A 25,024-nucleotide genomic window follows, 5' to 3' on the forward strand; every position below is an offset into this window, starting at 1 on the left:
AGTAAGGGGGCAGCCCATCTCTTTGGACGTCTCAAGAGGGAGGGAGCCTGCCTCCTTTGTGTGGGAGAGAACAGGAGGCCTGCAGTTCTGTTCCCATGTTTAGAGATTTCTGCTCCCTTGGAGTTTTTAATCAATTTCTGCATTCTGCCCTTAACAACTGCAGAGCCCAGTTCAAGGGCTGGAGGCCTCGGCAGCATCCAGAGAGTATGGATGGGCTCTGAGTGATGGCTGGGACTCAGGAGACAGAGCAGAGCTTGGTAACTCATTGCCGTTGTTTGCCCAAGTCCCTCTCACTGCTGAGGGCAAAATAAGAGGCAGGGTTATGCAACAATATGAAAGGTGTGGTCACATACGAGGGGAAGCTTCCCCGTGAGCGCAGAGATGCACGCTGCAGTTTCATTCCACCCGGAAGGCTGGAGTGTGTGCCTACAGGGCCCCTTCGAGCCAGAGGTCTTGGTCAAGTTTTCACATCATATTCACTCCAGTTGTGTTTACATTTTAAATGTCATGTCCTTTCTCTAAGGGATCAGAGGAAATGCGAACAGTGCTATCCACCAGAGGGGGCAAAAAATAAATGGTGAGAACTCAGAGCAACAGCTGACAGAAGCAGGTGGAGAGGCAGGGACACAGGTGGAGGAGGTGAGACGCACCTCTCTAGACATCTGTTGTGTGCCAGGCACTGCACCTCCCTCTTACCTCTTTAATCTCAAACATTAAAGATGAGGAAGTGAGGCTCTGATGGGTGCAGGAACTGCCCGAGGTCACATGGCTGGTAAGCGGTGAAGCTGGGGACTGCTGTGACAGCGCAACACGCCTGCACCGTCTAGCACTGGGCGTCTAGCTACCCCAGGAAGCACCCTTCCCCTGGATATGAGCAGCATGTGCATGTGGCCTCCCTCTGCCCTTCTCCCTGTTTGGTAGCTGTTTGGAGACAAGGCAAACAAAGGTGCTAAACATCACAGCAGCACTGAATAAATGCAGAGTCCAGGATTTGCAGCTGAGCCGTGGTCCTGGGAAGGTCCCCCATCACTCAAGGGAGTGGCCCGGAGGAAAGCCGGTCTGTGAGAATTGCCGGGCAAGGAGGCGTCAGGTTGTTGGCATCGGCTTTATTTGTGCCTTTTTGCTGAGTGGGGACTCAGGAAGGAGGATAAGGATGCTGACCTCAGCTTTGTTCGCCTCCTGCTGACACCCCAGTTCCGGCTCAGACTTGCTATCTGTCGGATGGCGCCCGCGAGGCCAGACCCTGTGTCCTCCTCTGCCGACTCCTGGGGTAGGTGTGATCCAGCCTGGATGAGTTCACGGATCACGCAAGCCAAGTCATCTGGCCCAGTCCAGAAATGTTACCGAGGAAAAGCACCTTCTGGAGGTGAAAGACGAGAGAAGTGATTCTGTACAATTCTAGAAAACTTTTATCTGCACAGTTCGTTATCCCGTCATCACTCTCTTATCTTAACTTTCCTCAGAGAAGGGGAAGGATGGCAGAAATGCTTCCCCATTTGGCAGCTGAAGGAAATGAGGCACAGAATGGGTTATATGATTTGCCTCGGGTCTTAGAGTGATACGGAGACAGTGTGAGAGCCCACGGGCACGCCCCGGCCCCTGCTCTCTGCTCCCTGCGAATGGGACCAGGAGGCCCGGAGGAGGGAGTGGTCTCTTAGTGTGGGCACACATCTTGGGAAGATCAGGGAGCTTTGGCAAATACAGGGACTCCTCTGGCTCCCAGCAGGCATCAGTCTTCGCGTTTAACCTTGTGAGTGTCTGCCGAGTACTCTGCTCAAAGGATGGGAAGGTGGCTGGTCCCATCTAGTTGTATATTGCTTTATTCTTTTCAGAACACATTTGAGTTTAAATGATAACAATGATGATCAGTATGTGCTCTGCTCATACATAGACTCTCAGATCATCCTCCTAAAACCCCGCAAGCTGATATGTTATCCCCATTCTGCTGACAAGGAAACTGAAGCATTGAATAGAGCTGGCAGGTAATGTGGTTAGGATTCAAACCTCTCCTACTTCCATGAATTGGGAGTTTGGGATTTGCAGATACTAACTACTATATACAAAACAGATAAATGGCAGGGGAGGGTATAGCTCAGTGGTAGAGTGCATGCCTAGCATGGACAAGGTCCTGGGTTCAATCCCCAGTACTTCCATCAAATAAATAAGTAAATAAGTAAACTTAATTACATCCCCCCAAAAAGATTAAAATAAAATAAAAATAAGCAAATTATAAAATAGGTAAACAACAAGGTCCTATCCTATAGCACAGGGAACTATAGTCAATATCTTATAATACCCTATGATGAAAAAGAATATATGTGTGTGTATGTGTGCATAACTGAATCCCTATGCTGTACACCAGAAACTAACACATTGTAAATTGATTATACGTCAATTTTTGTTAAAAATCCATAATATGGGGGGAAAAAACCCTCCTGTTTCCAAAGCTCACGGTCTCAGCCACATCTGCCCAACTGCTATGTAGGTCTGACTGGGACTCCTGTTCACATTGCATGGACTGAAATAAACTCCAGCAGGTTCAATGGTGGAGCCAAGATCACAGCCAGGCAATGGTGGGGCCGGAAGCCAGGTCTGAGAGCCACCCAGTGCTGCTGCCTCCATGGCACCCCAGTCCTAGGAGGCCTGGCCAGGGTCCCAAGTGCCCTTCGCCCTGCCCTCCCCCGGTTCTCACCAGGAGCATCTTTCCTATCTGTAGCGGCACCACCCAACCCAAACCGCGAAGTGGCCGGGGACACCATCATCTTCCGGGACACCCAGATCAGCAGCAGGGCCGTGTACCAGTGCAACACCTCCAACGAGCACGGCTACCTGCTGGCCAATGCCTTCGTCAGCGTGCTGGGTGAGTGCGCCCCTCCCTCCGCTTGCCCACGGCGGAGCCTCCTTGGGGCTTGCTCACCTCGTGGGTACATTTTCTTCTCCGGAGGTCAGCCAGGCTGGTGGGGTAGGAGGGCAGCAGGATCGGGGAAGCACCGAGACCCAGGATGAGATTTGCAGGGAGGATGGAGGACTTAAAATCCACTGAGCTGATGTGCGGACCAAGTTGATTCCATGCTAAGAAGTCAGTCTTAGCCTCCTCCCTCCCCGGATGAGAGGATGGACCGTCTCATCTCCTTGGTGTGTCCAGGCTGACTCACCATGGGTTCTCCATGGTCTCAGGGTGGGAAATAGTCCCGAGTATGTTCGTGGCTCTCCTGGAGCAGGGAGAGGGCAGCGGGCAGGTGCAGCTAGGAGAAGCCTAGTTGGAGAACCTGTTGGGAGATTTGGGGGAGCCCTTTGTAAAAGCTGGACTGGGTGTCGGGTGGATTAAGAGCAGATGGATAAGCTTCCTCCTTCCTCACCTAGTCCTGAGAGGCTTCTTAAAGGAGGGCGGTTGATAGGGGAAGGTACCCTGGGGCTTGGGAAGCTGCCGCAAGGAGAAGGCATGTAGAGATAAGACTGATGCGCAGAGAGGAAGGGGAGACTCCCCACCCACGACCAGTTCCCTGGGGGTTGCAGACGTGCCGCCTCGGATGCTCTCAGCCCGGAACCAGCTCATCAGGGTGATCCTGTACAACCGGACGCGGCTGGACTGCCCGTTCTTTGGGTCTCCCATCCCCACACTCCGATGGTAAGTTCCAAGAGACCAGGCTTCCCCCACAGGGTCATTTGTCCCACCGTTCTCGCTCCGTCTGGCCCATGATAGGTATTCAGCAAGTCCTGGCAGCCTTAAAAGGTTGAAGCTGGGAGGAAGTAGACAGATCATCTAGGTCAACCTCTTATTGTGCCAAGAAGGAAACCGAGGCTCAGAGACTTGCCAGGGCCACCCAGTGGTTGGAGGCAGACCCACAAGGCTTAGGGCTCCGGGTTCCTAGCGCCGGGCTCCTACCCATCCCTGCCTGGGCTCTCGAGTGGCTGCTGCCCCCACTCCCTGGGCTGGCCCGTTCTCAGTATGCTGTGTGTTCTGCTGCTCTGTTGTGAGGTTTAAGAATGGGCAAGGAAGCAACCTGGATGGTGGCAACTACCACGTCTACGAGAATGGCAGTCTGGAAATCAAGATGATCCGCAAAGAGGACCAAGGCATCTACACCTGTGTCGCCACCAACATCCTGGGCAAAGCTGAGAACCAGGTCCGCCTGGAGGTCAAAGGTAAAGGAGAGGGTTGCTAGGCAGAGGGCGGGGCGGGGAGGCGAGGAGGCCATCTCCCCAGAGTTATCCCACGTGTTACTCACTTTGAAATGTCCCACACCTAATTCTTAATCCCCAGCAGGACCTCCCTCCAGGTCTGTGTGTCTTCCCCGTGGGAGTCCCGCGGCCAGGACCTCCCTCTGGCCTGGCGCTGGGAACACTGAGTCATTATCCGCCTGGCCCATGTAGAATTAGTCAGGGATGCCTGCTTCCCACACCAGCGCCCCACTACCACCCCAGAAGCTGCGCCACATGTTCCCGAGCTGGATAGAAAGGATGTGGGGATTGTCTACCATTTGGGATCACCTCCCCTACCATTCATGTAACCGAATCCTATTTCTGCCACCTTCCGTGGTCCTGCTAACCTGGCGGTCATGCGTGTCACACTGTGTGACCACACGGGGGTGGTGGCAGAGACTGTGTTGGTGATGAGCTCCCGGGGGCTTCTCCGCAGACCCCACCAGGATCTACCGGATGCCTGAGGACCAGGTCGCCAAAAGGGGCACCACGGTGCAGCTGGAGTGTCGCGTGAAGCACGACCCCTCACTGAAGCTCACGGTCTCCTGGCTGAAGGACGACGAGCCGCTGTACATTGGGAACAGGTCTCTGCTCCTCCCTTCTCCCTGCCTGCTGCTCGTCTGGGGCGTTTTCTTGTCCCCTGCTCTTGGTGATGCACTGAAGAATCCAGGGAATCCGTGTCTTGTGCGTCACTGCAGAACGCTGAGGAGGGCGTGACAGCCTCGGTGACTCCCCCATCTCAGAGAAGACCCACACCTGCACCCCTGCACCCCACTCTCCCATCAGCGCTCTGCTTCTCTCTCCTTTTCCTCTCTCCTCCTTCTCCTTTCTACCGACTCCTTTCTCTCTTTCCTTTTCTCCCTCTCTCCCCTCACTCCTCCTCTTTTCCTCCTCCTTTTGTTTCTGTCACAGCCAGGACCCCCCTCCCCGTCCCCTCGCCCTGCCTGCAGTGCCCCCGTTCCCCAGCAGAGGGCAGGGTTTGCCCGAGCAGACTCTAACCGTTGTGTTTTGTGTGGTTCTCAGCCCTTACTGCTTCTGGGACGATTTATTAGGCACACACTGCCCCCTCCCTCATCCAGGTACGGATTTAATTGGAGTTGGGGGAGAGCCCAGGCATAGATAGTGTTTAAAAGTCGCCCCCCTCTGTTGTTTGTGATGTGCAGCCAGGGTTGAGAACAGCTGGTCCGAGCCTCCCTCACAGGCTCTTGGCTGTACCCTCTTCCATCTCCGGGACGGGTGGGGCATGAGTACCAGCTGTTTCCAGCGATCATCTGGTTTTTCGCAGAGTGTACCCTGTGGGCAGGCACAGGCATTCTGACACTCAGTGATGCTCACAGTCCACCCTACTCTTGGGTGCCTTCCTGTTTCTGTGGGAGACAGTTCAGAGGAGCCCAGGGCACTTGGCCAGAGCATGGGCACCAATCTGGGCTGAAGACAGAGCTGGAAGTACAAGATGATCTGCCTTTTGGGGGGTGGGCCTAACTGCGCCATCATTCAGGAGGGGAACACAGCACAGGAAAGGCGCAGAGAACAGAACCAGAGTGGGACTCGAGGACAGCGAAGGCGGGTCAGGGCCCTCCATCAGGCACTGTATGTGCTCAAGTTGACGTGAAGACCCTTGCCTCTCGTGAAGCATTGAGATGGAGCCTGGTGTCCCCTAGGAGAGGCTGTGGCCACCCAGACTCTGACGCTGCCCTCTCCTTCCTGACTCACCGTCACCCCTCCAGGGAGAAAGCAGATGGGCAATGCCTGGCACCCCCACCTCCCCCCTTCACTGCCCCCTACTTGCCCTCTTCCCAACCCCTCCCGGGTCCTTTGCAGGATGAAGAAGGAGGAGGACTCCCTGACCATCTTTGGTGTGGCAGAGCGGGACCAGGGCAGTTACACGTGTGTCGCCAGCACCGAGCTGGACCAAGACCTGGCCAAGGCCTACCTCACCGTGCTAGGTAACTGCTGCTGCCCATCCTGGCGCTGACCTCTCCCTCCCCCCTCTCCCTGAGGCCAGAGAAGCGGTGGATGGTTCCCAGGGTGGTGCCTGTGGTCAGCAAGCCAGCTAGGCGTGGTGGTCCTCCTGCCTTCTGACCTCAGGGTTAGGCAGCTCCTCCTTTTGGGAATGAGCTGGGCTGGATGCCCTGCCTCCTGAATGAGATCGTTAACTCACCCAAATCCTCAGTGAAGGGGGCCTGAATGAGAGCGGGAATGGACGGAGGTTCTCATTGTGGTCATTTTTTGCCAACGTTACAGCTAACTCTAAACCACTAAACCGATTAAAACAATCCATCCTTCAAACAAGACTGAACTTTGTGTTTGTCCTTCCAACACCCTCTGCTGGCCTTACTCTCTGCCCGCCTTTCTTGGTGGGATTTGACGGGGAGCCTTGCACTTAGGCGATCCCGTCTCACCCTGCCCTCGTCTCCAGGCCAGACTGTGAACACTAAGCCCTCCCAGGCCTGGGGAGGCAGCCTCTCCCAGGCAAGCTACCTCCTCCTCACCTCTGCGCGCTCTCTGGGCGCCCTACTGCTGTTACTGTCAGCGGCTTTCGTCCCTCCCCGGTGGACGGGCACAGTCACAGGGAGCGGAGGGCCCAGAAGTAGCTTTGGGACAGGAAGGAGACAGTTTCTACCCCCGGCTGTGGAGGAAACACAGGAGGGCCTTCATCGGGGGGGTTACTCTCCATGGAAGTTGGGGAGGGGGGCGGCGGTGAAGATGTGCAGGGGCAGCCATTCAAGCCGAGGCTGTCTAGCCCCACCCTCCCAGAACGCCTTTATCCCCAGATAACCTGCTAACCTGGATAACCCATCTTACCTTTGCAGCTGATCAGGCCACTCCAACTAACCGTTTGGCAGCCCTGCCCAAAGGTAATTCCTACTAATCCCGGGACCCCGCCAGGCGCTCCCTGGGGGTCTGGGAGGGCGGCGTCTAGGAGGGGGACGACGCTGCAGGACAGGGTGTGCTGTGAGCGGGCCAGCGGGCAGCACGCCCACCCCCAGCCAAATCCGACTCCTCTCCAGAGTCTCGTGTCACTTCCCTGAGCCCTGTCACAGCCCTACTCTGTCACCTCCCTGAGCTCCATCATGACCCGGGTTCCCGCTCCTCTCACAGACTGAGCTCCGCGTGAGCGCCTGCTGTCTCGCCCCGCCCCTCACCTCTGGCCACGCCCACCACTCCCTGGGGAGGCCTGGTCTCTTCACCCAGCTAGGCTTCGGAAGTGTGTCCGGTCCCGCTGGGAAAGCCCACTTGCTTCGTTATCCATAGGCGCACCTTTTTTGTGGCCTTCTCACAGCTGCTGCTGTATGCCCATTTACAGCCTGCACACATGCGTGTGCAACACACACGAATGTGGGCTCCTGACTCACCTTCCAGATCCTTCCAGTAGCCAGCCAAAAAATGTGGAAGTGGCTGGTTCCAGGATCCAGGATGGGGGAGAGACCATGCCTGCCCTCACCAGTCAGTGGCCCAATGGCTTTATCCCCAGGCCAGGACGGCACCCACTTAGGACATCTAATGAGACTGGGGCCCCAGAAAGATGCTGCCCCACCCTTGTTGGGGCCCCTCTGTCCTGCTGTCCATCACTGAAGCTTCTAGACTCAAGTCCCTATCTCGTCCCTGGCCTGGTCCTCTGTCTTTGTCCCCCCCATTCCCTTAACTGGTCTGCCCTGCTCAGCACCCCAAACAACCCTTGGACTCCTGCCCCTTCAGGGCTTGGCACACAGAGTAGAGGATTATTATGAGAAAATGAGACAAAATCTCATACATCCTCACCGGCTTTCCTAAAGGTTGTGACCTTGGGTCTAATGCATGGGACAGCATTTTCCAAAGGCTTGCCCCCCAAGAGCATCCACAGAAGTGGGGGAGGGGTGGTCCCAGTTTTCTCCGTGTCCTGCATCCTTCGATACTCTTTTGGGGGTGGCAGAATTTGCGGTTTCCTCTTTGTTCTTCCTTGAACCCTGAGGGAAGGGGGTGGCTCCTGTGCTGACCCTCCAAGGCCAGCTGGAGTTGGTTCCCGCTGATGGTGACCTCAGCCCATCAGGGACCTGTCCCTGGGACGGTGTCCAGGACTGAGACCAGCACGGGGACCGGCTGGCTCTAACTCGGGAGTCCTGCGTGATGTCTTCCTCTTTGCTGCCAGGACGGCCTGACCGACCCCGGGACCTGGAGCTCACCGACCTGGCTGAGAGGAGTGTGAGGCTGACCTGGATCCCGGGGGACGACAACAACAGTCCGATCACAGGTCAGCCGGGGGCCCCGCGCGCCCCTCCGGAGAGGAGGGGCGGGGGCAGCCTGGAAGCCAGAGGCCTTGCCCTGCTTTCTGGTCCCACTGCTGCCTCACTTGATGTGTGCCCTGGGCTGTTTTTTTTTCTTTTTCATCATTGGAGTGAGGGGTGGTAATTAGGTTTATTTAATTTATTTAATTTTTATTTTTTAATAGAGGCACTGGGGATTGAACCCAGGACCTCGTAAATGCTAAGCATGTGCCCTACCACCAAGCTACACTCTCCCCGCTGGGCTGTTGACAGGATGCAGGGAGGCCTCGGTTCCCCTTTCTGTGTCTTGCAAAGACCACCTGTGCCTTTGTTTACCCAAAGGAGATTAGACAGACTAATGGAAACCCAGAGGGAGCGGCCTTGAGAGAGAACTCGCTAGCTCAGCTCCTCAAACAGCTCTGTCTCCCTCGCCCCCTCAGACTACGTCGTGCAGTTTGAAGAGGACCAGTTCCAGCCAGGGGTCTGGCACGACCATTCCAAGTTCCCGGGCAGTGTCAACTCAGCCGTCCTCCGGCTGTCCCCATATGTCAACTACCAGTTCCGGGTCATCGCCATCAATGAGGTGGGCAGCAGCCACCCCAGCCTCCCGTCCGAGCGCTACCGAACCAGCGGAGCACGTGAGTGTTGAGGGCTAACGGGTCCGAGACCAGGCACCCAGACTTCAAACCGAGTGCCCTCCAGCCCCAGCCACACAAACTCGGGCACGTGACTTAACCTCTCCAAGGCTCAGCTTCCTCATCTCTGAAACTGAGAATACTATCATCCCGGGCCGGCTGTGAGGATTCCTTACGTTTGAAATGTAATTTGGGTTCTTACCATGATGCCTGGCATATAGCAAGCACACAATACGTGTTAAATGTCATGTTTGTTATTACTAATATTACTAATAGTATTAATAATTCTTGGTGATCTGCTTTAAAGGGAAAAGCCATGGCAACAGTTTGCAATAGAAACATACCTTCTGACATTGTGTCAGATTTCTCCACACACTTGGGTAGCGGAATGTTTACATTTCTGAAACCACACTCACTGGCTCACTGAGGGTGGAGATGCTTCCCCAAAATATTAAATGCTGGATAAACCAGTCTGGTATTTAACACATTTAGTGGCTAATCCACAAAGGGGATGATCCACATTGAATTGGCTGTATGGACTACCTAAAGTGTGGAAAGCCTTATGATAAACGCTGTCTTGTAAGGAGTTAAAATTCAAAAGAAATCATCCCCGCTTTGGGGGTTTAAATCTTAGCTAGGAAGGCACATCATACATGTGAGAAAGCGGCAGAGCAAGTTCACTTGCTTATGGGGTAGAGTGTTTAGAAAGATGCTGAGAAAAGACAAAGCGCGGAAGGGACCAGTTGGGTTGGGGGAGAGGAGCTGAGTACTGTGCCCTGTGATGCACAAATCGGACTTGATATTTGTATCCATTTGGGTTCCAGCCCCTGAGTCCAACCCCTCTGATGTGAAGGGAGAGGGGACCAGAAAGAACAACATGGAAATCACGTGGACGGTAAGAGCCCCTCCCAGCCCACCCAGGAAGGGCCGGCCTACCTAGCAGCCTGTGCCTGGGAGCCCTCGCCCTTTATACCCGGACCCCAGGGCCGCGGGGTGGTCAGACCACCTGGCTGGTGTGGAGGCCACTCTTCCCTGCATGGAGCATCCAGAAACCAAGCAGGTGGATGTCTGAGAGCAAGATTTAAGACAAGAGCAGGAGCAGTGGTGACCGAGGAGCACAGACTGTCAGGTTGGCAAAATCAGAATCCGGCAGAATAAACGGACTTCTTTAGAAGAAGGAGGGATTTAGATGACTCTCTAGGAAAGATTTAGCCTAAACACCAGGACCTCGCTTTGGGGCGTTCTGGGTTCCTCCTACTGGACATTGTTGGGAGAGGGGAGAGACCAGTGGCTGACTAGTCCTCCAGTGCCGGCCACCTTTAAGTCCAGGATGGACAAGGTGACTCAAAAGATGCCCCCAGGCCAGAATTGGGAAAGTCCGTCTTCATCTTGGCTCACTGACCACATTTTCCAAACCAAAACTGGGATAGGTGGCCTCAAAATGACTTTTTTTCAAATCACTTCCAAACTTAAGAGATTCAGATTCAGCCACTGAAATATTAACATTTTTGTGCTGTTGCCATGAATAACGGAAACAGAGAGACACAATGTTTGGGATCACTGACCACCCCCATCTTCTGAGGGCCTGGTCTCACAGCAGACTTGACAACTGGGCTGAGCCCAGACTTAAGACACCGGGGCTCATCTTCAGGACCTCCCAAGGGTTGGTTCCTGATCCACAGCTCCCAGGGGACTGCTTCCTGGCCCTTAGGGAGTAAAGACAGAGTTACGCCCACTCTGGGTTCCGGCCTTTTGGGAAGGACAGGGCAGACACGCATGGATTCAGTAGGACTAAAATCTGGAAACTGAATTCGTTGACAGCAGGCTAAACCAAAACTCCTTCCTTTCTGGCTTTGGAGATCATTATGTCACTGTCTATGTTTTGTTTTCTGGTTGCTCCATCACAGGAAAGAGTCCTGTTGCCAGTAAAGCTTTCGCTCCCTGTGCACCTGCCAAGGGGGTGGGAGTCAGAGTGACCAGGGCTTGGGGGGAGAATCTGCATGCTGCTGGCTTCATAGGACTCTGGGCTCCGGGGGGACTTGGCGTTGGTGGGTATGTTCTCCTCAGCTCTGCAAGGGAGCTGGTCGCTGTTGGGCAGGTGGGGTAGGTTGCCGGGCGCAGGTAGACTGAAGGCTGTGGGAGGCCGGGCCTCCTCGCCCGCGCCCTCTCCACCCCTGCCATCTCTCCCTGTTCAGCCGATGAATGCCACCTCTGCCTTTGGCCCCAACCTGCGCTACATCGTCAAGTGGCGGCGGAGGGAGACCCGAGAGACCTGGAACAACGCCACAGTGTGGGGCTCCCGCTACGTCGTGGGGCAGACGCCCGTCTACGTGCCCTACGAGATCCGAGTCCAGGCCGAAAATGACTTTGGGAAAGGTCCTGAGCCAGACACTGTCATCGGTTACTCCGGAGAAGATTGTGAGTACCCTCCCCGCCCCCACCCAGGACCCTCACCGCTGGGCCGCTCAGGCCACCCTCGCAGACCAGGAACACCTGGGGGAGTCGGGGGCCGTGGGACTTCCGAGAACATCCTGGGAAGACAGCCAGTTCCCAGGAAAGAGAAATCCTCTGCAGTGGCCTACAGCAGACGGGCCCCAGAAAGCATCAGGAGCGGAAGCATTATCATCCAAACACTAGTTAGAATTACTGAACATGGTTCCCTAGGCCAATGCACTCATTTTATGTACGTGAAAACTGGGGCCCTGCAAGGGAGACCCCTGCTACTATTGCACAGTAGTAAATGTCAGCTTTGAAAATAGAACCCAGGCCTTCTGGTCTACCTTACTGCCAAGCCTTGCTAGCACCAAGAAAGACTTCAGGACCATGCATTGCAAAGGGCCATAATTAGACTCCTCCGTAGGGAGCAGGGCCACAGGCCAGACTCTTCCCCTGGGGTCCCAGGAGAATCCTTGAGGGATTGAGATCTTGAGGGACCGACATCTACAGAGCCCCCAGCCTGGAGCTCCAGACCAGCCACCTGCTGGCATCCCCACTGTTGCTGTTAACTCCTGGAACTGAACATGAGAAGAGAAGTTCTTTGGAGGCTGTCCCTGTACTGTCAACAAGACTCTGGGTGTATATGTAGGAGTATGTGCCTGGCTTTCCAGACGGTGGTGGCCTCTCTGTCCCCAGCACATCAAGCCTGTAGGCTGCTGAACAAAGCAGGAGGGTCGGTGGCACCCCTCCTGGTCAGAGCAATCCATGCCCTGGTGGGTCTAGGTTTGCTCCAAGAAGTCTTTAGGTGGACGGGGTGACCAGAAGGAAGGGAGGAGAGTCTTAGGGAGGAGCAGAGCCACATGGGCCAGTTCTGGGCTCAGGAGGAAGGCCAGTGGTGTTCGTAATAGTGAATGGGAGGAAGTGAGGGTTGAGCCCTGTGCCCCACTTTCCTGGAGGTGATTATGGATGGGACCCACTTGGGAGATAAATAGGGGGGATCAGCAGGCCTTCTGTCCGTCCCACTCCTCATCTCCATGGTGGCAGACACCTCCAGACAGAAGCCGGTGGGGACTCCTGGAGGGTAAGTATGGAAAAGGCAACCTCTCGCCCTGGACTTCACACACTGCCCCACAGCCTCCATCGCATCTGTCTGCCCCGCGGGTGATGCTGTAGAGGGGAAGGGGCAGAACTGCTTTTGCAGCAGAGTAGAGAAAATGGAGATGAGAATCAGTTATAGAGGAGGGAGTGGCCCTTCCTTTCCAGGGAGCCACAGGATCAGAATCTTTTCCTGAATTAGGTTAGGGCATCATCAGTCTGTGGGTAACATCCCCTGCAGGGCCTGGAAGGAAACAAACGCCACTTAGAGGGGACCACTTCTAAGACGAGGACAGGGTTAGAGGGAAAAGAGCAAGGTCTGGCAAATGACCTGGAGGACCAGCAGCATAGGATGCCATTATACCATTGGCCTGGAGGGGCAGGGGGCAGGTGAGTCTCCGCGGCCAGAGAGGGTTGCCTTTGGGTCGAAGGGTGCAGTGCTGTCATCCTGCAGCCCCGCAGAGAGGCAGCCAGGGGAACAGATACCATCCTCCCCTTCCTCCTGCCCTGGGATCTCCTGTTGGCGCCTCCTTTTGGGCAGACCCATCTGGAAGCCTGAGAGCAAGGAGCCGTGTTGACACAGTCCGGAGAGGATGGCTCCCAGGTCACGGGGCAGGGTGGGGAAGGCGGACAGTGCAACAGAGGGGCAAACTCCCGGCATACGAGGGCAGCACGTAATTGCCCTCCATACGTGTAGGCAGATCCCTCCACCTGGACTGCCATCCCTTTGTCCTGACCCTTCCCCGGCTCTTCCAAGTACAGGCTGGGGATGGAGGAGGCGTGGCCCCTGCCCTCGGGGAGTACCCAGTGTCCAGAGTGGAGCGGAGGTACAGGCCAGCAGAGAGCAAGTCTGAGAGGGAACTCGAGTCCAGGGGCCAGCCCAGCCTGCATAACTAGCTCTCTGTCCTGACACATTGCAGATCCCAGGGCTGCTCCCACTGACGTTAAAATCCGAGTCCTGAACAGCACAGCCATCAGCCTTCAGTGGAACCGCGTCTACTCCGACACGGTCCAGGGCCAGCTCAGAGAGTACCGAGTGAGGAAGCCAGCTCTGGGCCCCGCCTAACCACCCAGCTCGCTAACCAGGGTGAGGGGGTAGCAGACGCGGGCTGGCAGGTATCTGCAAGGGGTCCCAGGGAGAGTTGTTGGATCCAGAGTTGATTCAAGAAGATGATGTCTAGGGCTAGCTGTTCAAAAATACACCCAGAAAAAAATGATATGCTCCCAGACGTACCCTGCAACAGGTATGCCGGGAGATTCTGGCTCAGCAGAAAATGGCGTGAAGGGCGCTAGGTCTGGGGGGACCTTACGTAGCACGTTATGCTCGTAATACGTGTGTGTGTGTGGACACACGTGTCTTTGGAAGCAGTGCTGAGGCACCGCTGAGCTGCACCCCTGCCCTCCCCTAATGGTCCCTGCTGGGCTGCTTGCCTCACCCGGTCTGATTTCATGAAGCCCCCACTAACAGGCAGAGACCCTAGAAGGATGGAAACGCCTTCCCTGTTGTCACAGCCAACTCCGATGATTGAGGTCGGTTCTTGGCCTCTCCTGGCCTTCTCTTCCACCCCTGCCATCTGTCTCTTTGAAAGTGTGAGCTGAGGTGAGGGAAGAGGGAGAGAAAACCCGGGGTGTGCGAGGCTGTCCCTGATGAGTAGCTCTGTTTAAAAGTTCCTGGGGAGGCTGTAGCCCTGGGGAAACACGGGTTCTGTGGCTTAGAGGTCATCGACAGTTGGCTGATGGACAACTGGGGGCACACAGAGGGAGTCAGTCTCCTCCTGGGCGATGAGTTTGGTAGGGGAAGGAAGGCAAGATGATGTATACGCTTAAATGAGCTCTTCCCCAAATGTTGACTTGCACCCGTTAACCTACTTGCCTGGAGACTTTTTTGGCTAAAGCTCCCATCGGGTCCCCCTCTCAAGTCTGGACTTCCTCCTGACCTTGCCCTTGGAGGCACCGGGTGATGCTGGTGTGACAGCCTGACCTGGGGCTTCTCATCCCCTGCTCATCAGACCTCGTGTCTCAGGCTCTCTCGGCTGTATCTGTGACACTGCCCCTTGCACAGGCTCCCCTGCCCCGTCCCCTGCAGCCTGCTCTCCCACTGACTTGGACACACCACTATCCCATTCCTAAAGGTCTTCCAACAATATTAAAAGAAACCATTTGACTTCAAAGGATTCAATCAACCCTCTCTTATATTCAGACTTCTGGGGGTACCTGCTGCTTTTCAACTCCTGTCTGCTGCCAGTCTAAACCGTACTAAATCTAACTCAGGGTGACGCGGTCTTTGAGCCCAGAAAAGAGCTTTCCATGCCTGGACCCTTGGCTCAGATTTGTGGTTCTGGCACGGACTCCCTGAGCAACCTACCCCCAAGCTTGGAGATGAGTCTCAAGACGGAGCGGCTCAGCTGTACGTTTGGCTAACTTGCCTGAGAGGTGACGTGGCTCAGAAAATGACCGAAAGCAAAAACCTCTGCTCTGTTTGACATCCACTCTCTAGTGGCTCACGAAAGGGGGGGCGTCAGGCCCTTCCCCCAGCCTCTGTGGGACTGATGTGGCGAGCCAAGGGAAGACCAGTCACTGCCGCCAGCACTAACCACTAACCCGCCCGGCCCAGCCCCCCCTCACCGGCCTGCCTCTGTCCCGAAGGCCTATTACTGGAGGGAGAGCAGCTTGCTGAAGGGCCTGTGGGTGTCTCAGAAGAGGCAGCAAGCTGGCTTCCCCGGCGACCGCCTGCGGGGCGTGGTGTCCCGCCTCTTCCCCTACAGCAACTACAAGCTGGAGATGGTTGTGGTCAACGGGCGAGGCGATGGGCCTCGCAGTGAGACCAAGGAGTTCACCACCCCGGAAGGAGGTAGGTCTGGCACGCAGCTCCCCGGGTGGGGCAGGACGAGGGGGGCGCACCCAGGTGGGCCCGCAGCGGCTCCAGCGTGGCTTGGCCCGCACTGCACACATTGACTTCTGCGTGACCTCGAGGAGGGATGACCTACGAGCTGAGCAGCTCCAGCCATGCCCCCAGAGCATCGTCACCGAGGTGGCCGCCCTGACAGAAGATTGGATGTCAAGACTGTGCGGGCTGCTGGTGTGATTCCGGACGAGCTGTGCATACGGACTCCCATGGGAGGGCACTGCGGGAACTGGGGCCACCTGCTCACCACCTCCTGAGGGAGCACAGGCACGCTGATCCCTCAGAGGCATCTGGTTTACCAGCCCCAAGGACCTTCACTCTTGTCACCACTGTAATCAAGGCTGTGCTGAGACAGTGCGCCCTGCAGGGGGCGCCCTGGTCCTGGAAGACAGACACTTGCAGAGGTCCCAGCCCATCTGTTCTGCCGGTGCTCTTGAACCAGCCTGGCATTTGCTCTGCCCTCTCCTGTCTCTCCTTCCTCCTTTCTTCAGTATTATATTCCCCATTCTTCTCTCTCTCTCCTTTCTCCCTCCTTTGTTATTCCCTCTTGTTTCTTTATTCCTGTCTCCCCTCTTCCTCGTCTGGTTTTCATCATCAGTCTCTCCCCATCGCTCATGCTCCTGGCACGTGTTCTGTCGTGGGTTACTTTCTCCTCACCCCTGAACCCGGCATTCTCAGCTCGGAGGCCAGCTGCTCGGACCCAGTGGTGAGAATCCTTGTGTGAGGATTGAGACCTGCTGCTTCTGTCACCAAACGACTCAAATTGGTACCCTGCCTGGGAATGGCTCTGCCCAGCTTGGAGGTTTCTTTGCAGGATCAGAGCCTCACATGTGCTACATCCAGGGTAGTTGGTAAAGGAGAACTTGACTGACTTCCTCCCCATGTAAACAGAGTCTGAGCCATGTGTGCCCTAAAGCTGGGGAAATGCCATTCAGGATGGGGCGATGGGCACTGGCCACCTCCCGGTTCTCCGGGTTCCGGCTTAGCAACAATCCAGCACGGGGGTTGCCCAGAGGTCAATGCCTTCATATTTGTGCTTTGTTTTCTGTGTTTTCCTCATCCTGCCCCCACTTCTCTCCCCCATGTCCCCCACTCTCTCCTCCTTCCCCAAGTACCCAGTGCCCCCAGGCGTTTCCGAGTCCGGCAGCCCAACCTGGAGACAATCAACCTGGAGTGGGATCATCCAGAACACCCCAATGGGATCCTGACTGGATATACTCTCAAATACGTGGCCTGTACGTTCTGCCCTTCTTTCTCTTGGATAATCTGAGAATCAGAAACCCTATTCTCACCACTTATCCTAAGGAATCAGGTAGCCAGCCTACGGGTACGGAGGGCATTGCGGAGGGATGGAGGGGCCGGGGGAGAAGCTCCCCGTAGAATGAGGGGAGGCAAGTGAGGCCCAGTCCCTGCTCTCCTGACACTGCTCCCCCAGCAGGGGGCTTCTAGTCAGCCCAGCGAGACAGAGAGGACTTCCAGTCTGATGAGGGATTCGGCCCCGGCCCACAGGGATCTTAGAGTCTCCAAGTCTAGGAGACAGAGTGCCTCACCTGGTGTGATTTCTATCCGATGGGGCAGATAGTACATGCATAGGAATCCACATGACACTGACACGTGGAGATACCTTAACAAGATGCCTTTTTTGGGAAGGCAGCTGTCTGTACAGCTGCCAGGGAATTTGGAGCGGCTCAGTCAGGAGCCTGGGTTGGGAAGACCTCACCTAAAGAATTCAGCGTCACCATTCAGGGGCAGGAGTGTTATTCATTTGAAAAACTTTCAGCCTTCTAAAGTAGGTAATGTACCTACAAAGGGCCAGGTGTTGTGCTGTTAAGGATTTTAATAGCCAACTGTGTGCCTGTATGCTATTCTGAATCCATCTCTAGACCTGACCTTCCCCCTTTGAGTTATACTGAATAAGCCTTTTCCAAAGAAGACATTAACAATCAGAAGTTCTAGTGGTTTTGACCTAGTTCTATTTGAAAGGAAGAAAGGAACTCAAGTTTTGTCCTTGTTGAAAAGGCTTGAGTTGAAATCTTTCAAAATCAGCCTCATAGCTCTGCAGTGAGCCAGCGATGAGATCAGTGGGAAAGTGTTACCCTGGGGAGTCATCAAAGCACCGGAAAGGAGTTCTTGCCCCGCACTCGGCCTTTGAACCGTCTCCCATCCCCAAGTCTTTAAGGTCCTGGGTAGGCTCCACGGGGTCCCCTGTCCAGCAGAGTCAGTGAGGCTTCCTCCTTCCAGCTGCAGACTGTATAACCCGTCACGGTCAATGTTGCTAAAGTTCAATTCCACTTACCTATCTCTCCCCAGTTAATGGAACCAAAGTAGGAAAGCAGATAGTGGAAAACTTCTCTCCCAATCAGACCAAGTTCACGGTGCAAAGAGCAGACCCCGTGTCGCGCTACCGCTTTTCCCTCAGTGCCAGGACGCAGGTGGGCTCTGGGGAAGCAGTCACAGAGGAGTCACCGGCGCCCCCGAAAGAAGGTAGGTGCACTGGGGCAGCCTCGGAGCAAAAGGGCCCAGGTAATTCAGATGCCTAGAGAAACACTGACTTGGTCTGTGGCTGCCCAGCCTCTTGGGATGGAGAGGAAATGAGGCTGCAGGCCCTCAACCCTCCAAAGGAGAGAGCCCTCCTGCGTGCTGAGAGGTAGGTGCCAGCTGTGTATCTGCAAAAACGCATCTTCTTACTGTTGCTACCAGACCTGGGTCCCCACTCGGCCTTGATGTGCTCAGCTACTCAACCCCTGTCATCTTTTCTTCTAGTGGGGGATTGAGGAGGGGAGTGTGACTCGCAGCTGAGCTGAGGGCACGAGAGAAAGCGTGCTGGAAGCAAACGTGCTTGTGGGCTCCAAAGAGCAGGGATGGTGTTCGCCTGCGGAGGGAGGCAGCCATATTGTCGAGATGGCCCCACGAGGGCTCTGGCGACGCCCCTTCTTTTCCCAAGAGTGCAGGGCACCCAGAAGGGGAGGGAAAGTCCGCTACTGAAGCTACTTTCTGGGATCGAGTAAAGCAGGAAATGTCATCCCTCCTTGCAGCCTGAATTGAGTTGAATTTCAGGCCAGGGAGAGGAAGGGGAGTTGGGAAGCAGCTGATTTGCCAAACCAGCTCCACAAAGAGCAAATGATTTTCTCTCCCCGTTCTGGCGTCTTCAGCAGCGCAGCCTCCTGCCCCAAGCTGCGCCCACCTTAAACCTCCACCAGAGGGCGCTCCAGGCCCACCTGTGCCTGTGCTGGGAGCCCCTCAAACCTGCGAGGCTGTAAGAAGCCTTGGTGTTGGCCAGACCGCAAATGAGAGGGGACGGGGGCTCTGCCTCTCCAGAGGTAGGGTGGTCTGTTCAATAGCCATTTCTTGAGCATCTAGGACATGAGGTGCCAGACACTGTGCCAAAAACGAGGGATATGAAGGTAATAAGCTCACTCAGTCTAGAAGGATAGACAGCCACAGGACTATCTAATTGTAATTCAACGTGAGAAGTGTTATGTGTTTAGATGACGGAAATGCAGTGGCTTGCAGGGGCGGGGGGTTTATTCTCCAAGCGAAGACCAAAAAAGAGGGGATGTGAGTAGGAATCCTTGAAGCTGACAACACGTTACGTGTCTAGTGCTTTCCGCGGAAGGCTGAGGCCCGGCGGCCTGACCCTGCTCGGGATCTACCTCCTGAGCGCCCTGGCCCCCATCCCAGGAGTGCCTCCAGCCTGGTGCCATCTTATCCCCGGCTTCCCCATTCAGCTTCATAAGGAGCCCTGCATCCCTCCCCAGCCCCCAGTTCCCTGGCCAGCAGACCAGGCAGAAGCTGGAGGAAGGCCGACAGTGTTTTCTGTGTCCCTCCCTGCCCTTGTATACCAGGAGTGAGCCACCCAATTATTCCCCTCCTAGTGCCCGCTTCCAGCCTCCCGGGGACTTGGGCCATTTACTAGGGCTGGGGGGGCTTTGGGTAAGTGGCTGATAAATGCCTATTACCAAAGGGCAGACTGGGGGTGATGCATTTTCTTGATTACTTAATTCTCTAAGGAGACACATAAAGAGTCTCCCCACTCCCCATCTCCACCCCCCATCTCCACCCCAGTACAGAACATCAGGTAGACAAAGCCCCCTGGCCCAGCCCCAGCGACCACCACAGGGAGGATCTGCAGCTCCAGGGGACAAGAGAACAAAGAGACTCTTCTCAGCTCAGGGATTTGCAGCAAATTCAAGAATTCCTTTTAGGGTTCTCAGCCCACAGCTGGGTTTCTTATTTTGTAGGATGTAGTGGGGCAGCAGAACATGAGGACGGGGCTCAGGGCTCCAGTCCATTGCAGTTCCCAGGCCTTCCAAGGCTGGGATGGTTTGGGGAGAGCTCAGTCAAATATGCACCCCCCCAACCCCAACACTATTCAACAATAATGGAACCTTCCTTTTGACTGGGGTTGGTGTCCTACACCACCGACATCTTATGCCCTCAATTCCTGGCATCACTGAGGGTCACCCAGCCTCCTTCATAAAGGTCAGCCCAGCCCAGCAAGGGAAGGACACACCCTTGGAGAAGGCCCTGGGAACATCGCACTCTGAGTAGACTGTCCCTGCTCCCACCTCTTAGGTGTCCTTGAGTAGAGCTACAAGCAGAGTATATTAGAAAGGTCTCCAAGGCCCAAGGAAGTTTTCTGTGGGGACATACCAGACCCCAGCGGAGTGGAACATGATCCCCGAACAGCAGGTGGCAGCCTCAGGGCGGTGGCCACCACCCTGCCACACCTTCTGGGCCAGTTTTGAGCCAGAACCTTCTCTGTCCTGTGGTTGCTTGTCCTGAGGTTTCACCTGTGCTCTGTTTTCTCTTCTCTCTCATCCTTTCTCCCTCTCTCTGGCTCTCTTGGGCGCCGTGTTCTGAAGCTACTCCAACCGCAGGTACCGTACCAGCAGCCGAGGTAACGGGCATGGCATGGGGCATGCAGGTGGAGCCCAGCCTAGCCAGGGCGAAGAAGGAGGGAGAGGCTCGGGGTGAAAGCATGCTCCAGGCTCACCCTTTCAGTGCGTGGCAAGCCAGGCTGTCCAGGAGGATGTGTGTGGAGGATGGAACCAGAGGAGACCAAACACATTTTCCTCCCTTCGCTACCGAAGGAGGATGGCATAGGCGGGGCCCCGCCCACACGGGCTCCAGGCCTGTTCTCTGGAGCTGCGTGATTGCTCCCCCTGAATCACCCGAGCCTTTGCCCGGGCTTGACACCTCAGAGCCCAGAGAGAGGGCCCACAGCCTTTGGGTGGCCCACTGTGCCCTCGAAGGAGTAGGGGCAGCTGGCTCCCGTCCCCTGGTCAGGCTGCCGCCCCCTGGAAGGGTGGCCTGTGGGTGAGCACGCTGCGCATGCTGGCCCTGCATGCGGCATGGGGCCCGGCACCCGCTCTGCCTTCCATCACGGGTCCGGTCAGTGAGGACGAGGGAGCATGTCCTGGGAGGGGGCCAGGTGTCCCAGGACCTGGAGTCGCAGCAGACGCCGTGGGCAGATTGTCCCCTCGCCCCTCAGAAACTCACCTTCTCAGAGTCTCTGGTGTTAAGTCCGTCTCCAGTCTCGGGGCCTGGGAGGTGGACGCACTGTGGAAGTGAGGAGTTGGGCGGGCAGGTCCACGTGGGCGATAACCTACCAGCCAGGTCCCTCCTCTCAGTCCTCAGGCTGTGGGTTTGAGGAACATCCCCAAAGAAGGCCGGTCCTCTGGCTGGAGGAACTCGGCAGGGACCCCAGGGTTCCTTCCCCGGCCCTCCTCTGAATCAGAGCAAAAGCTACGGGGCAGGGTCTGCCGGAGCCTCCTTAAGCTCGAGGCAGCAAGGTGAACCTAGAGCCAGGCGAGGAATCAGAGTTGGCTTGTGAAGAGGATGCCGTCTTGCCCGGTTTGGTTTCCCTCCTTCCACTCATTTACCGCCTCCCCCCCCCCCCCATTTTAGGTTGGCTCTATTTCTGTTGCGCACCCTGCTTCCTTCAGTTTGTGTTTGCTCCACCAGTGAGATCTGTGGGTGGTGCACTGCCATCATCCTTCCCTTCCCCAGTCCCCTCCATCCCCCTCCCAAATAACCCAGGCTGGCAGGGCTCAGTGCTTCCCCACCTCTTCCGGGACGTGAGCCGAGAGGTGTCCTGGGCCCGGAGACCAGGAAGAAAGCTGTCCTTGCTCGCACTCTGGGGGTTGTCCTGACTCCCTGGTTCAAGTTTGTGTCGGAGATTTCCCCTGGGACTGTTACAGTAGGTGCTCAGTGTAGTCTGAGCCGGCTCAGGGGAGGTGGAAGGCGAGATGCAGGGAGAACACTGCATGAGTCACCTGGAAGCTTTTTGGCCAGGCACCTTGCGGTCCACCTCCCCCATTCTGGCACCCAGGACCCAAGGCAGGTGGGTCTGGTGGCAGGGAGCCTGCCCTGCTCAGTGGTCATCTGCGCCGGTCTCACTGCCCCTCTCATGAGTGGCAGGTGTGAGGGGGAGGGGTATGATTCCAAACACCCCACTTCCTACTTCCGTGTGGAAGAGATCCAAGCTCATTGTGGGGTGCCGAGGGAGCCAGGGCCTCTGTCCATCAGTCAGATGTGTTTCTCAGGCTCCGGCTTCCGCAGGACCTGGTGGGAGAGGCACACTGTGCTTCTCGGTGAATAAGTTGTGCGGATGACATCAGCTGTTCCCAGCTTTAAGTGCATAAGAACCTCCTGCACCACGTGCAGGTGCCAAGTGAGGGAGCCCAGACTGGACACTGCTGACACGGGCCTGGTGTCCGGCCCTCTGCTCCCTTCCCTCTCATCCTCTCTAAACCTGGACGTTTTTCCCCGAAACTGATCTGGTCGTATCTTACCCAGTGAAGATAATATCTGCAGTCTCTGAGGATTGCCGCCCGTCTGCGCCGGCCATCTGTGGTTTAGCCAGGGTAGGCTGTGCACCATGTGGACATTTGTGGACTGAGCCGTCCACCTTGGAATGTAGAAACTGCCGGCCTTGTCTTTGACTCAGATCTGCAAATGCTTGGTAGGCAGTTGCATGGTGGCTTCTGGGGAACGAAAGGTGAATAAGAGCCATGCTGTCACTCTCAATTTTCTCCGTCTCCTGCGTAATGTCCCCGAAAACTCTGGTGGAAAACCCTTGGCCACGGCTGGGGTGCTTTCCAGTGTGCATTAGGCAACCCATGAGGTTGCCGCTGCCTTCGGTTAGGGGTCGGGTGCTTCCAGGTCCAGGCCCACCCTGGGTCCCCATTACTCTCAGTTGCCAGGCTGGTGGTCTCCACTAGGCCGTGACCAGCGTGGTTCTCCAGCCCATAGTCCCTGCTGTGGCTGGAGATGACTTCCCAGCCCAGCAAGTTGTCTGTCCAGCCCGTGGGCCACTCTGCTTACAAACCCCATTTCTGGGACTTACTCTCTTTTTATCTGCTACCCCAACCCCGCCCCGGGGGTTGAAATCATCTGAATCCCCTTGGACCCGTGCACTGGACAGCTTCCCATGGAACACCTGCCCTCCCTTCCCGCCTGTGCAAACCGCTGACAACTCACTCACCTGACTCTTGTGTCCCTTCCCTTGGAGCCTTGCCTTCTTGCCTCTGCCCTCTCGGTCTCTGTGACCCGGCCCGGCCCTGGGACAATAGACACAGCGAATGAGTGGGTCAGAGAGGATGCTGTGTGGCCGGCTGTGACCTGAGCCAGCTAAGGTTGCCTCCTCCACTGTGACTGCTCCGGGCGCCCTCCGGGAGGATGCCTGGGGAGCTCCTCCTTTCCTCCTCCTCCCTCCTGCTCCCCTCGCGCTAGTACCTGACTGTTGCTGATGCGCCAAAGGAAAAGCATCGAGGTAGCCATCATCAGAGAAAACCCTTCCTCCTATCGCGCTTGGCAGAGGGAGGGGACGAGACTCTGGCCGCATCCTCAAAGTCGTTTCTCATCCCGTCTCTGCCCAGCTGGGCCAGCACGAAAGTCGCTCTAGCCTAGCCTCTCTCAGCATCTCTGTTTCTAGGGCTGCTCGCCCGAGCGCCCAGGAAAGCATGTGTAAGCCTGGCTGTTGGCCCCGCGTGAGTGTGAGTGTAGTGTCTGCTTGTACGAGGACCAGGGGCCACGTGAGTGTGTACAGCTTTGGGGACATTATTCAGGGGGCTGGGAAAGGCAGCACCACTGTGCGCATAGGAAGGGCGGCTGAGGTGTCTGCGCTGCACCGAGTGGGATGATTTAGGTTAAAAGGGAGTTGAAGGGGTTTGATGACACCTTTTAAATAGTCACAGCAAAAGAGAGCATTGTGAACGTTGCATTTGCCAGAAGTTATTAGAAAATATAGCACTGATAAGGAGCCAAATCAGAGCAGTCCTGTCCAGATCGACAAGATAGCTTCTCAGGGTTCCTTCCAGCAGCTCGGAGCAGGGGGAAGAGCCCACGTGTGTCCTTGGCACCAGGAGCTGCCTTTGCTTTGTGGGTCTCTCAGCCTCGTGTGTGTGTGTGTGTGTGTGTGTGTGTGTGTGTGTCTTGGTGGGTGGGACATGCGGATCCCCTCGGGCTTACCTCTTACAGCACTGAGCTTACATTCTAGACCAGGGGCCGCCTTGGACTGAAATACATCCTTGAATAACGACCGTGAGAGGGAGACTTGTTCCCACGGCACATCCCTCACCTTCCTGATGTCTGTGAATTGACTGGGGTTTGGGGAATATAGGCACTGTCTGCCTTGACCTTGTCCAGGAATCTCTGGAATGCATGGGGCACAGTCAGCTGCCCAGTGTGACTTCTGTGGTCAGTGCCCTCAGGGCCCAATAATGCCTCTGACCTTATAAACAGGGAGGTGCCTGGGATCCGGGAACAGTCCCTCCTTCTCTGTAGGGGACTTGTAATACTGGAAGGCCCAGGGGAATGAAAGGGCTTTTGTTGGTCAGGCTCTTGTTGAGAAGGCTTAGGATCTTACAATTCTTTCCTGAGAAAAGCTGTCTGGCTGTTCTCTCTCTGGCTCCCTCCCTGCCCTGGCTCCCTTCTGAGAGTTAGGGGTATTGTTTTCCTGATCTTCTGGCGATCTGAAGTGATGTTGCTTGGGTGGGATGTCGCTTTCCCTTGGAAGTTATAGTTACGTTATGTCTTAACATCCGCTCCTACTACCCCATTAGCATCGACAGTAGAAAGTAGACTGCGGTCAGATCACAGGAGACAGAGGGCAAGGAGGAGAGGTAGCGCTGTCTCGCCCTGATTCACCCATCATTCTTCTCAGACCCTCAGCTTTGGCAGTCCTGGAACTGAAGTGTAATAGGCCAGCCCTGTGTTAGCATCCGTGACTCTTTTGTAGAAGGAAAGAGGGTCTATGGAAACACTGTCACAATAGGCTTAGCCCCCTGGGGCTGACCAATGTCAAAGGGTAGCTTTGGATGGGAGACGAGGACATGAGAGTTAGTGCAGATCTGAAATCCTCTAGAGACTTTTGCAAAAAAGCAGCCTGGCGTGTGTCTCACTCGCGTCCTGGGATTCCTCCGTCCACTGTGGGCTGGGAAGACGGTGCTACCGAGCACAGGCCACACGGTGGTTCCATTAGTGCCCCTTTCCCATGCTCT

The 25,024-nt window shown here is 55.9% G+C and overlaps 1 protein-coding gene across 18 annotated transcripts in view; it reads left to right on the forward strand.

Moving 5' to 3' along the window:
• The window catches only part of NFASC (neurofascin), a 175,465-nt gene that overhangs the window by 126,823 nt on the left and 23,618 nt on the right, over positions 1-25,024 (forward strand). For 8 of the 18 annotated variants that reach the window (XM_031438737.2, XM_031438744.2, XM_031438742.2 and 5 more), the window contains 15 exons: positions 2,717-2,860; positions 3,517-3,628; positions 3,980-4,146; positions 4,640-4,787; positions 6,025-6,149; positions 7,017-7,061; positions 8,333-8,434; positions 8,888-9,085; positions 9,907-9,977; positions 11,278-11,500; positions 13,534-13,649; positions 15,260-15,464; positions 16,631-16,753; positions 17,829-18,002; positions 20,384-20,398. In XM_031438737.2, the coding sequence (XP_031294597.2) occupies positions 2,717-2,860; positions 3,517-3,628; positions 3,980-4,146; positions 4,640-4,787; positions 6,025-6,149; positions 7,017-7,061; positions 8,333-8,434; positions 8,888-9,085; positions 9,907-9,977; positions 11,278-11,500; positions 13,534-13,649; positions 15,260-15,464; positions 16,631-16,753; positions 17,829-18,002; positions 20,384-20,398 (1,968 nt within the window). Of the gene's footprint in view, positions 1-2,716; positions 2,861-3,516; positions 3,629-3,979; positions 4,147-4,639; positions 4,788-6,024; positions 6,150-7,016; positions 7,062-8,332; positions 8,435-8,887; positions 9,086-9,906; positions 9,978-11,277; positions 11,501-13,533; positions 13,650-15,259; positions 15,465-16,630; positions 16,754-17,828; positions 20,278-20,383; positions 20,399-25,024 lie in introns of those variants that run through there. The other 10 variants (XM_031438739.2, XM_031438751.2, XM_031438754.2 and 7 more) reach the window with 7 other exon arrangements.

This window comes from Camelus dromedarius, chromosome 21 (genome assembly GCF_036321535.1).
Source record: "Camelus dromedarius isolate mCamDro1 chromosome 21, mCamDro1.pat, whole genome shotgun sequence".
NCBI classification, from domain to species: Eukaryota; Metazoa; Chordata; class Mammalia; order Artiodactyla; family Camelidae; genus Camelus; species Camelus dromedarius.